This window comes from Mustelus asterias, chromosome 9 (assembly GCF_964213995.1).
Source record: "Mustelus asterias chromosome 9, sMusAst1.hap1.1, whole genome shotgun sequence".
Lineage (NCBI taxonomy): Eukaryota > Metazoa > Chordata > Chondrichthyes > Carcharhiniformes > Triakidae > Mustelus > Mustelus asterias.
The window spans coordinates 107,281,340-107,293,941 of record NC_135809.1 but is presented as its reverse complement, the minus strand read 5'-3'; the positions used below and the strand labels follow the sequence as shown (position 1 = coordinate 107,293,941).

The 12,602-nt window shown below is 41.4% G+C and overlaps 1 protein-coding gene across 19 annotated transcripts in view; it reads left to right on the top strand.

The window, feature by feature from the left end:
• The window catches only part of sox6 (SRY-box transcription factor 6), a 636,409-nt gene extending 626,358 nt beyond the window's left edge, over positions 1 to 10,051 (top strand). For 16 of the 19 annotated variants that reach the window (XM_078220775.1, XM_078220777.1, XM_078220771.1 and 13 more), the window contains 2 exons: positions 5,733 to 5,949; positions 8,313 to 10,045. In XM_078220775.1, the coding sequence (XP_078076901.1) occupies positions 5,733 to 5,949; positions 8,313 to 8,616 (521 nt within the window). In that variant the 3' untranslated portion in view covers positions 8,617 to 10,045. Of the gene's footprint in view, positions 1 to 5,732; positions 5,950 to 8,312 lie in introns of all 19 variants that reach the window. The other 3 variants (XM_078220783.1, XM_078220782.1, XM_078220770.1) reach the window with 1 other exon arrangement.
• Positions 10,052 to 12,602: the final 2,551 nt, after the last annotated feature.

The following is a 12,602-nucleotide window of genomic DNA, read 5'->3' as shown; positions in this document are numbered from 1 at the left end:
TCATTACAGTGTTAATGTAAGCCTACTTCTGACACTAATAAATAAACTTTAACTTAAGTGGTTAAGGAGATGCAGAAATGCCACTTTGCAATTTTATTCACAATTTTTAGAGTCCCGAATTCAAGCACGGCATCTGAAGAGCACTCATGTACATTTTTTAGAAGAGAATTAGATCAGAACATATTTCCACTATCAGCATTGATGAGCTAAGACTTTGGTGCCATCCAGTGCAATAAGAAGATTGAAAAATACTTCACAAGCGGCAGGTATTGCTCCCCCTGCCTCATTTCATTTTTACTTACAGAGCTTACAGTACTGAATGGTTGGACACCACCTGTGAGGAGAGAAAAGAGCTGATGTTTAGAGTCCAGATGACCCTTTGTCAAAGCTTTGACAAAGGGTCATCTGGACTCGAAACGTCAGCTCTTTTCTCTCCTTACAGATGCTGCCAGACCTGCTGAGATTTTACAGCATTTCCTCTTTCGCTTCAGATTCCAGCATCCGCAGTAATTTGCTTTTATACTGAATGGTTTGGGCTGGGAGTTTTCCTGCTAAAAGCAGTGCAGACAGAAGCGGGATAAGATTTCCTGAGAGGAAAGTTGGAGTATTCACATCAGCTCGACCAAAATCTAGAAAAAGGTGTTAGTTGAACACTTTGAGTTGTGGTTCACTATCAACAGATTTGCTGTGATGGAAAGTATTGTCCGTATTCCTGACACTACTTCCAAACCCCAGAATAGTTGGAGATGGAAAAATTTGACATCGCACTGGTGTGTTTGGGGAAAAGGGAGAGCAAGTGATAAAAGTTGTGAGTCAGGCTAGTTTTTAAAACAAATCACCCCACACACTGCATCATGATAGCCATACATTTAATAGGATTTTTATTTCAAACCTTTTTATATTTCTTATGCTCGAGTAAGATGTCAATCCTGCTGAACAAAACACGTCTGGCACCCAATGTTGACCTCCAATGTTCCATTTAAAAGTTGGGTCAAACGTAGGTTGCTGAGTCTTACCTTTCTAAAGCCTCAGCCACACTATTGTCTGATGAGAGTTACACTTGAATGGAAACAATTAATAAAAATATTGCACATTTAGCAGCATAAGACTCGCACCTCTGTGACTGGAGACCCGTGGCATGTATATTGTGATCCAAGCGAGAGTGTGAACTGACCTGTATGCTCCTTGCCCACAATGAAATCCCCAGTCATCCAAAAGGAAAGCTTTTTCTGCTTCAGTTACATTAAGTGACGGCATTCGCTTCTGCAGTCTCTCTGAACAGTGGGTTTTTAATGTCACACTGGATGGTACCACGGTGCAAACAAAAGGGATTTCACGCGTGTGCCAAGGAGTATTAGTACATGAATTTCAGAGCTCCAGTACAGTAAATATGCAGCCAGACACAAACGCTCCTTTTGAGTGCGGAATATCATTTGTTGTTTAAACATGTCATTTTTCTCTTGCGTGGCATTTTAAATGCTGAGTAATGAATGAACTTGGGATCATTTTTGGAGGTAGCATCTCTGCTTGCGTTTCAAGAGAATAGATTAATTTAAATCTGATTTGAATTAAACTGAGCCTACTTTGTCAGCCTATGTTCAAGGAGGTTAGCAGACGTACAGAACGGCGTGCGTGGCAGGACAAGTGATGTTTTCATCCCTTCTCCCCCTATCCTGAAGCAAAACATGCACCACCTAAAGGCTCAAATTGGACTACTGAAAATGCAATCCAGATGTGTCAGGCAGGTCTAAGTGTTGTGCAGTTCTGACTGTTGAACTTACAACCGGTTATATAGGAAGCTATTGAAGGATCAAGCTGCCTTATTGCCAGACATATTATTCACATCGAACATAAACAGTGCAGGTTCAAATCAAGGAAGGTGGATTTTTCCCGATGTTCTGTCAGGTAGAACATGCAATGTGAAAGACACACATGATTTTGTATTCTGCGAGAAAGGGATATTTTTGGCGCCAGCCTCGTGCCTCATGGTCAGACTGCAGAAGGTCTTTAAAAGATGCGAGGAAACTGTGACAGCAAGGGGTGGCACGGTGGCACAGTGGTAAGCACTGCTGCGCCAGGGACCCAGGTTCGATTCCTGGCTTAGGGTCACTGTCTGTGCGGAGTGTACACATTCTCCCTGTGCCTGCCTGGGTTTCCTGTGGGTGCTCCCACAGTCTGAAAGATGTGCTGGTTAGGTGCATTGGCCATGCTAAATTCTCCCTCAGAGTACCCGAACAGGCGCCGGCATGTGGCGACTAGGGGAGTTTCACAGTAACTTCACTGCAGTGTCAATGTAAGCCAACTTGTGACACTAATAAATAAATTTTTTGATGCATACTCCAAAATAACTCAGAGAAGCTCCGCTTAAATTTATAAAAGAAAGCACAACATGCAATATGGTGGAGTGAGTTAAAAAGTAAGCGACAATCATTCCTCTCTGATGGTGTGGGGAAGGGGGAGGAGGGCAACAAGATGACTAGGAGTAAAAATTCAAAATCAAATGCTTTACCCTTCAGTTAACTCACTTGATTTTCCAGGTCGACCATTGTTAGCGTCTGTCCATTTCAGATTTTAAAAGAGACAGCATTCTGCGCACATACCAACAGGACCTGGCTTTTAAAAAAAAAAAGTGTAACCAAGGGGTAACGGGAGTGAATCCCTCAAGCTTGGAAAAAGTAGTATGAAAGATGAAGTGAATCAGGAAGCAATGACGAGGTGACACCAAACTTTGGTTTTAAAAGCAGGTGGGTTGTAGGATGTAGGTGGATGCAGACAGGGTTAAGTTCCTGCAAAGGAATAAGATAAAAGGAAGAGGAACTGCAGTGAGTTTCCACACAGTGAAATTTAAAGTTTATTTATTAGTGTCACAAGTAGGCTTCCATTAACACTACAATGAAGTTACTGTGAAAATCCTCTAGTCGCCACACTCCGGCGCCTGTTCGGGTACACTGAGGGAGAATGTAGCACGGCCAATGCACCTAACCAGCATGTCTCTTGGATTGTGGGAGGAAACCGGAGCACCCAGAGGGAACCCACACTGACACGGGGGAATTATGCTAACTCCACACAGTGACCCAAACCAGGAATCGAACCCGGATCCCTGGCAGTGTGAGGCACTGTGCCACCCATGTGAAGGTACACGGAAGAAGAAAAGCGAGAACGATGTGGAGTTGATGGAGCTGACAGAGAGAGGTTGTGGTGATGCCAAGCAAAAATTTTAATTTCAGGGTTAAGATAAATTGGAGGATGGTGACTTAACATAGGTCAGCAAGGACACATTTGAGAAAGTAGAGTGTGGAGGTATGGCAGCAATTGGCAATCACTTCATTGATGAGAAAGTTCCCTTGTCTGAAATCCGAGATGGAAAGGTTGTGTTATGAAAGCATTTTGAAAGTCGCCAAATCCCATATGACCATAGGCTGCTGTGTCCATTTTTCAGAGAGAGAGCTGACTGGTGATGATTTAACCTAGGATCACCACACCTCAGGTGAGAAGTAAGGTTGAGAAGGCAGGAACTTCATGAATAATCTTAGCCGATAAGGGAATTGAACTCATGCTGTTGGCATTGCTCCGCATCATGAACCAGCTGTTCAGCCAACTGAGCTAACCAGCCCAAACATTGTCAGTCTACTGGACTGCCATTCCAAAAAGATTTTAAGACCCCCTTTTTAACTTGTTAGTGCTCTTGCGTATGGAGAGGAACATGGCTCCCTATTTAAAATCATACGATGCTCCAAAACAAGTCCAAAGCACAATAATCATAAATAATGGAAGAAAAGACCTATGGTGCTTCCGAATGAGGCTGCTTCCATCTTTGATATTCATTACAGAAAAATAAATCCTTACCACAACAATTGTTCCACAGAATCTGTTTCTCGTTAAATGATTTGTTGATGTTCCATTTCCTCCACAACAAATCAATCTGTTAGAAATTAAGGCCCCTTCATTTAATATTTCTTCTACCATTTTCAAGCAAAGGGGTCTACTTGCTTAATTACAAGATGAGGGGAAGCCTTCACTCACAGTTTTATGCTATGGATAGTGTTTCGAAGTTGTATATAAAATCCAGGACAGTTCTGCTGGCAACAGCAGTGTATCTGTCAGTTTTAAACTGCTGTGTAGATTGAGTGGCAACATCAGGCCTGCCTTTAAACATTTCCCTGACCAAGACCTCGTCAACTGTTCTTAATTACAATCAGCATGTTTATAATCACTCCAGCTACTTTATTTCAGTAATATTCTGAAAAATAGGACAAAAGGCAAGATTTGTTGTATTGCATCTCTCCCCAAAATAAGAAAGTCTTCATTTCATTTAGATTGAATGAGTTAAGTATACTCGGAAGTTGTATTTTACTTTGTACGATGTTCACAGCCTGAGGAGGCTGTAATAATGAAACCTAATAATGATTGGAGAAAGTGTAGACACTGTATTGAAAAGTTCCTATCACAGTGTTCCTATCACAGTGTTCCTATCACTGCATCAGAGCATTTTAAATGTTCAAGACGAAGGAACTGCAGAGTCAGAATTACAACAAAAAGTTCCACATAGGTTTCCATTTTTCTTTTCTCTTTTGCTTGCTACTGTGCTCTGCAACAAGTTATCCCCAGGAGGATTGGTAGTGTATAGTAGGGTTAAGCCTTTACATCCTTACATTAATGCTTTCAACATTTTTCACTTGGCAGCCTCCTCAAAAAGGAAGACTTTAATGATAAAATGAAACATCCAGTAGCGACTTAACCACTTCAGTTTAACTTTTATGTCATTTTCTTTAAAATCAGGAATTTACAATACAAGGGTGTCATCATAAATGCATTGAATGTTTGCTTTCAAAAAGTGCTTTTTAGAGACACATTTGGAACTTGCAGAAAGAAAGAAGCCGCTGTACTTACCTACCTGTTACTAAGGGAATAGAAATATTGTAAATGGTTAAGAGGCAGATTGTGTGCAGGGTTGTATATTGTGAGGACTGATTGAACAGTTGCAGGACTTGTGTACAGCACATATGCATCTGTAGGATGACATTTGCTGGTTGAATAGTAATTTAAGTCAAATCAAGCTCTAATCCACAGTTAACACTATTGAGAACATGAGTTAGTGAGGAGTTACCAAATAGCTAAACAATGGCCCGGTGGGTAAATGCACCAGATGGTATGTCCCTGGCCCATGGGACATTCTCGAGGCACTGGCTTCAATGCTGCTTGTGGAAAGAGGGAGAAAATATCAGCCAATTTGTTCCATCCTGATTACACTTGCTGGAGTGTATGACCGGAATTTTAGTGGCACACCCGCCCCGGAATCTTACCGGCACACCCGCCCCGGAATCGGGGCAAGCGAGGCTCACAGAATGGCATTCTCCGTTGGCCGTGGGCAGGATCTTACGAGCCTCGGGCAAGTGAAGCAGTAAAATTCCGCCATATGTCCATTTGGGTACTTATTGAGGATAGTGTCAAACTTGGTAATAATGTGCCAGATGGTAAAGTAGCTTGCTGACATCAGTGAAGAGGGTGACCATTTACCTGATGAAAGGTTTGGCAGCACTTGCAACCATTCATTCTGACCAAGTATCTTTGCAACCTCTTCCTCGTGACTTTTAATCGGACTTAATTCAGAGTTAAAATGGGACGCAATGCTTTTTGCGAACAGTGCCTTGGTTACAATGTCGCATTACCCAAGTTCTTGGATGGTGTACCCTGATGAGAGCTGCTTTTTGATCTTTGTCTGTCTTGTGCAGGATCTCGCTGGAAATCAATGTCCAACCAGGAGAAGCAGCCATATTATGAGGAGCAGGCCAGGCTCAGCAAGATGCATTTAGAGAAATACCCCAACTACAAATACAAGCCCAGACCAAAGCGCACCTGTATTGTGGATGGCAAGAAACTGCGTATTGGCGAATATAAGCAGTTGATGAGAAACCGAAGGCAAGAGATGCGACAGTTCTTCACTGTGGGGTAGGTGCCACTGAGTCGTTCAGCATTAACATCTTCTATCTGATTCTGAAAGATTATTTTGGAAAGAAATGTTTGTTTGAGCGAAGCGGCAAACACCGTACGCCCGCCGCCTTTATCTATTCAAACCAGCAGTCCCTTCCCACACGTTCCAGCGGTAAGTTGCTCAATGGCATGTGAATGAGACCTGGCATTTAAAATGCACCAAACCAGCAGAAACCCACTTGCAATTAATAGACCCCCGCCCCATTTACCTGGCTTTTAACATTTTTATTTGCTTCTGTTTTTCAAATCATTCTGTAAAATTGTTCCCAACCTCTTTTGGATGTTGCTCTTCAACAATTGTGTTATATCATAGAATCATAGAATTCCAACAATGCAGAGATGCAGGCCATTTTGCCCATCGAGCCTGCACTGACAACAATCCCACACAGGCCCTATCCCCATAGCCCCATGTTTATACCCTGCTAATCCCTCTGACATTAAGGGGCAATTTAGAATGGCCAATCCACCAAACCCATGCAGACACAGGGAGAACACGCAAACTCCACACAGATAGCTACCCAAGGTTGGAATTGACCTCGGGGCCCCTGGCGCTGTGAGGCAGCAGTGCTAATCCATGGTGTCACCGATTAGTTAATTGAACCTGTAAGCATATGTCTTACCAATGAGCTACGTACAACTTAACAATCTTAGCAGTGCATGATTTCCGTATTTAGGTCATAACAGGTGCCTGCCCTGGCTCAAGCCAATTTCAAAACAGAATTGTGTCTTGTCATTCTGCATGAGATTCCCCAAGGATCTGAAGAAAAGGTGTTTCTTCTTTAAGAGGCTTCAGCTTTAACTGAAGACACTCCAGCATTAAATTACCTCCGGGATTGAAGTGTCTTACTCTGGGAGAGGTTAGGGACATTCAGATAGCTTCAAAGGAACTGCTCTGAAGACTGTTTTTCCAAGTGTAAACAGAGCCATTCCCAGTGAAGCCCACTGCAGAGTCCCTGGAATGTGGGATATGTGGAAGATCTACCTACTGTCACTCGAGAGGTTCAGAATATCAGCAAGAACTCCATCCTATATTCTGAGTCCCTTGGGTGGAATCAGGCCTCTCATAACCTAGGAACTTTGGGGACCAGCATTTTAAAAATCCATTCCTCAACCAAAGTTGTGCTTCCTAATTGCGAGATCAAGCATTGGTGGAAATGTTGTCTGTTCTGGCAGTATGTTGTAAGAGATGAAATGGAGAAAATGGGCAGGAGTGTGCAGGATATGACGGCTTATTAGTAATTAATAATCTACCAACTCCACAGAGCTTCCCTGACTGTCTATCATTGCTGACAGAACAAATCAAGCAAGAGCATAGCACCAGTTTTGTAGTAGGCTTAAGGCTGTCTATCTGTGCACACGTACATGTGAACACACATACCCAGCTTAACAAATCTACCATGGCATGGTCATGGTCAGTTGGAAGATTTCCCGGCTTGAGTCACTGTCTGTGTGGAGTCTGCACGTTCTCCCTGTGTCTGTGTGGGTTTCCTCCCACAGTCTGAAAGATGTGCTGGTTAGGTGTATTGGCCATGCTAAATTCTCCATCAGTGTACCCGAACAGGCACCAGAGCATGGTGACTAGGGGATTGTCACATAACTTCATTGCAGTGTTAATGTAAGCCTACTTGTGACACTAATAAATAAACTTAAACTTAGGAAATTGTACCACATATTAGAGTGATCAAGATATGGAATTGACTCCCGGTTAGAGTAGTGGAGGCAATTATTTAAAAAAAGGAGGCAGTAAAGGGGACAGTGTAAGATGGAAATTACGAGGTGTGCAGAATGGCCTTCCTCATTCTTAATGATTTTATGAACTTGTGAAGGTAATAATGTGGAAAGTGCAGTGTTGGTCATTGGCAGGTGGAATGATAAGACTACAAATAGTCATAAAAAATGTTCATCAGTGTGGTCAACTGACTTGATGAAGTATGATGTGGAGATGCCGGCGTTGGACTGGGGTGGGCACAGTAAGAAGTCTCAGAACACCAGGTTAAAGTCCAACAGGTTTATTTGATAGCACAAGCTTTCGGAGCGCTGCCCAGGCACTCACCTGATGAAGGGGCAGTGCTATCAAACAAACCTGTTGGACTTTAACCTGGTGTTCTGAGACTTCTTACTGTGCTTGATGAAGTGTCCCAGGCTTCTCCAGAGGAGGTAGCACTGTTCATTCATCATACTTACAGTACTGCTGCCAGAGTTGCGAATGCCACCAATGCTGTTAGGTAAATCAGGTAAATGAGTCGCGTTCTTTGCGTCTTTAAAAATAGCTTGTTTCATTGAGATCAGTTGCTAACAAACCAGTGTCCGTCTGTGCACAGGCAACAGCCTCAGATTCCAATCACCACGGCTGCAGGCGTCGTGTATCCCGGTGCTATCTCCATGGCAACCACAGCAGCATCGCCACAACTGACATCCGAGTGTTCCAGCGAATCCGGCAGTCCAGAGCCAAGCATCCCAGTCATCCAGAGTACTTACAGCATGAAGGGAGAAAGCGGCAACCTGGGCGTGAACGAAATGATAAACGGCGAAGACGAGATGGAAATGTACGAGGACTATGAAGATGATCAGAAATCAGACTATAGCAGTGACAATGAGAATCAGGAGGCCATCAGCGCCAACTGAAGAGCAACTGCAATCAGACTGTTATTTTGAACAAAAACAAAAGTTATTGATGAGCCTGCATGTGTGGCTCCAACAGATTCATCAGCAATGGTCTTAAATGTTTCTTAATGTGTGAAGCATTCTGATTGTTTTTTTATTTTTACAAGTATCATGGACATTTTACATTACTGGCTACAGCCTGTAAACAAAAAAAAACGTCAGGACTTGAAAGCTGTTGCTTAATATAGATTCACAGCTATCCGGCAGTCTTAAAAGGTTTTTTTTTCCTTTCTCTTTTTTGAGCTTGTTTTAAAATACTTTTTAGTTTTTTTTTCTTAAGGGGTGGGGGGGATTATATTCTCACTCAGGTATGCTGCGCCAACCAGCAACTTGTGAATGTGTTTTTAATCTGAACTATTTAAAATAACTTAAATTTCATAGTTTTAAAAAGAAAAGTGTGGGGGGAGGGGGGTGCCGGGGGTGGGGGGGAAGAAAACCAAAACACAAAATGGCAGCATGTGTGTGCACGTTTAAGCACATCATAAAGCAGAACAACAAAGAGCTGAGCCCTGACTGGATTTCCCTTTTTTTAAAAAAAATTCTTTATTTTTGAGTTGCGTATTGTACTGTTTGAATTAAAGTGCCAAACTCCTAATAACATTGCAATCTTAACACTCTGAAAAGTCTTACTTGGGAGACACTGCAAAAGTCTTAGACAATCGACTGTCATCTTAATGAGGAAACAAAAAAAAACATTATATAGCCACACTTACGAAATGGTTCTTTCCAGACAGCAGCGAAGTTACTCAGGAATATGGACGAAGGATATCTATTTGAGACAGAGGAGGAGCTTGCCAGAGTGCATGTGTCCAATCACTTCTTTTGGTGTGCCACAATAGGGTGTTCAACAGTTATTTGTCACTGCCCAGCAAGATGTCTTGCACTTGCCTCCTGAGCATGGTTTCCAGCCCTTTATCTCATTGTGTTGGTTTCCGCTGAGAGTATCTTAGTCATTCCAGAGATCCATGGGGCCAATAATCCAGGATTATTGAGTTTGAAAGAAAACGCAAGGGAAATTTATTTCTTAAAACTTGGGGGCAAATGAGCGACTGTAGGTTTGTGGGTGTTCTGTTCAGGTGGGATACCTTTCACCAAACCAGCTGAATGTGTTGGACTTGAGCAGGAATAACTCCATTAGTTCGAATTTGCCCCTTGTAATTGGCACTAAGTCTTTCACCCTTTCCCGCCCGCACCCCATGCCCCCCCAATCCCTCAGAGTTAAGAAGGTTAGACTGGTTAATCTGATTTCAGTCTCCCAGGAATATTGTTGAGGTAACGGAGGGATAGAGAGAGGAGAGCTCAGGGGGGGGGGTTCATTGTTGCATTTGATTTATGTTCCAACTGATCCTGGAGTCCTACCTGCTGTTCAATGGTGTTAAGTAAATGTACTTCAATGAAAAAAAAAATTCCATTCCTCTGCACTGTCAACTTTCACCATGGGAAGCACAAGTGGACTAGGGATGAGCAGGGAAGAAACTATTAATGACTTAACGTTTTACTTAATTTCACAATGTCTTAATTCTGCATTGCTTTGAAAACTACACGGTAAGGTCTTAAACTTAAATGAGATTTGGTGTGCAGGAAGTAGGTGAGATTCATCAAAGTTACAAACAGCACAGATGAATTTTTAAAAATATATGGCGCAAATCCATCAACCCACTCTGCGCACGCAAATCTTCCATCTTAAACACTTAATACGTGCTGCAAAATATAAATGGCCATTATTAAATTTTAAAAGTATTATCGACGGGTAATTGGATTCAGGAGGATTTTTTCTTTGTTTTGAAGTCGGGGATAAAATACAAACTATTGCTGAGGAGGGAGGCGTAATTCCGCTTATTATTCACCCCCTCCCCCTCCACCACCACCTCCAATAAATAATGAAACTCCATTATTTAATGTTGGACAAGTTTGATTCGACTGTGATAATATTGTTGGAATGTCACGCAATGAGAATAACTGATGAACACTCTGTTTCTTTTGCAAATTATTCAAGGTACTGACAAAAGTTATTTAATTCAGAAAACAAAAAGATTTGAACTTTATATCTGGCTTCAACTTGAGGAGGGAGGAGTGAGGGGATGGTCTCTATTTCACATAATTCTAATTTATTGAGGTTCTTATAATCTCTTGATAATAATCTGCTCCCCTCAACTGCTTTTATTTTAAAATTTCAGTTTTTACTTAGGACAGTGTATGGCTTGTAGAATGAGAGTACTTTTTTTTTAGTTTATTCTTCATTGCACACAAACATTTAGTTGTTTTAGCTGTTTTGTTGCCAGGCCAATATGATATAACGCAGGCTGGTGGGAACACAAAGGACTGTTTTTTTTGGGACTGAAACTTGATTATGCTTTGTAGTGTGTGTATGTATATATTTTTATATATATAATATATATAATATGATACACATACACACATGGACACACATTACGTACACGCTCACACACACACACACACACACACATACACACACACACAGGATGTTTTAAAGTGTTATGAGCACTGGATATAAATGATATTTTTTATCACTTCTGACTAATGTGAAACTGTTGTAAGAGATAGTACATGAACAAAATGTCACCTGTTCCGACTCGCGTGGGCCTGCCTCACAGTTGCCAGATTTGAGTCATTTTATGTCTAGTAACTTTATTTATGCAAAAAAAAAGAGAAAATGTTATGTATGAATACTTTGTTTTAGCTCCACCTCAGCGTCCCCCTTTTTCCCTCACCTCTGTCGTCCTCCCCTCCCCTGATTTTGTTATCTTCCTTTTCTCTCTCGCCCAGCACCCCACAAAAAGTTCACAATTTTTTAAAATGACCACGTGCTCTCCAAGCGGATTGGCTGAACAGACGTCACCAAACTCATGACTTTTTTAAAAAAATGGTCGTAAATTTATTTCTTTGTAAATTACATTTGAAGGTTGACTAGATCAAATAAATGTTTGTGTAATATTTATTAGCCGAAATCAGGCTCTAAAATATCACTGCAGAGTTACTCAACCGAGACAATCAAAGCAGGAAATAGTACAAATTTACGTAAATTGGAGCTTAAAACAAAGTTACAAGAAAAAAAATCCACCATCTCATTTTAGATTTTTTTTTAAATTGTAAATATAACATAGGAAATAGAATTCTATTTTTGTTCATGATACATAGTGAAATATAAGTTATGTATTTACTGTTTTGTTATACATCATTGTATGTTGGTCCACATTTTTAAATGCTGACAAGTCTTTGTACCTCATATAGATGCTGAACTCACACCCGCAATGACATAGCAGTATTGGACCTTTAGCTGAGGTGTCCAAACGCCTCGCTTGTGGTCAATTTCTCATGTTTTTGTATTGTAATTATTATTATTAAGGATATATATAGCGTTACAGTTAGTAATGTGCGGAGTAGGGAAATAATTTTATTTAAAAGAAAAGAAATCACTTTTTGAATCATTGTACTGTGCCCATTTCATGGTAGGAAAAGAAACAATCAGACAAAATTTGTAATTTCTTTTTATGAATTCATATTTTCCTTCTGTGTAAAAGTAAGCTTATCAAACCTGGGGCTGGTGAGTGGGGAGGGCTGGGGGGGGGGGGGGGGGGGGGGCGGGGGTGGAATTTGTGGAAATCAAACTTTTTAACAATTGCTCTGGGTTACTCCTCAGAGTGAGTTGTGTTTATGGGAACGTGTTCGTTCGCAACTCCCTTTTAACTGTTTCTAAGTGGCATGACGTTGTTGATGAATTAGTATGCCCTGGCACAGTGACATATAGCAATATGTGCCAACAGAGTCAGGAGTACAACAACGGGCACCAGATGGTAATGAAATGCAAGATAAACAGGGAACTTGACAAATAGGAGAGGTTCTCACTTGATGCCACTGGTTCAATCAGTTAAGTGTATTTTACCTTGGTTGTATTTAAATAATAATTGGCCTCAACATTCATAATT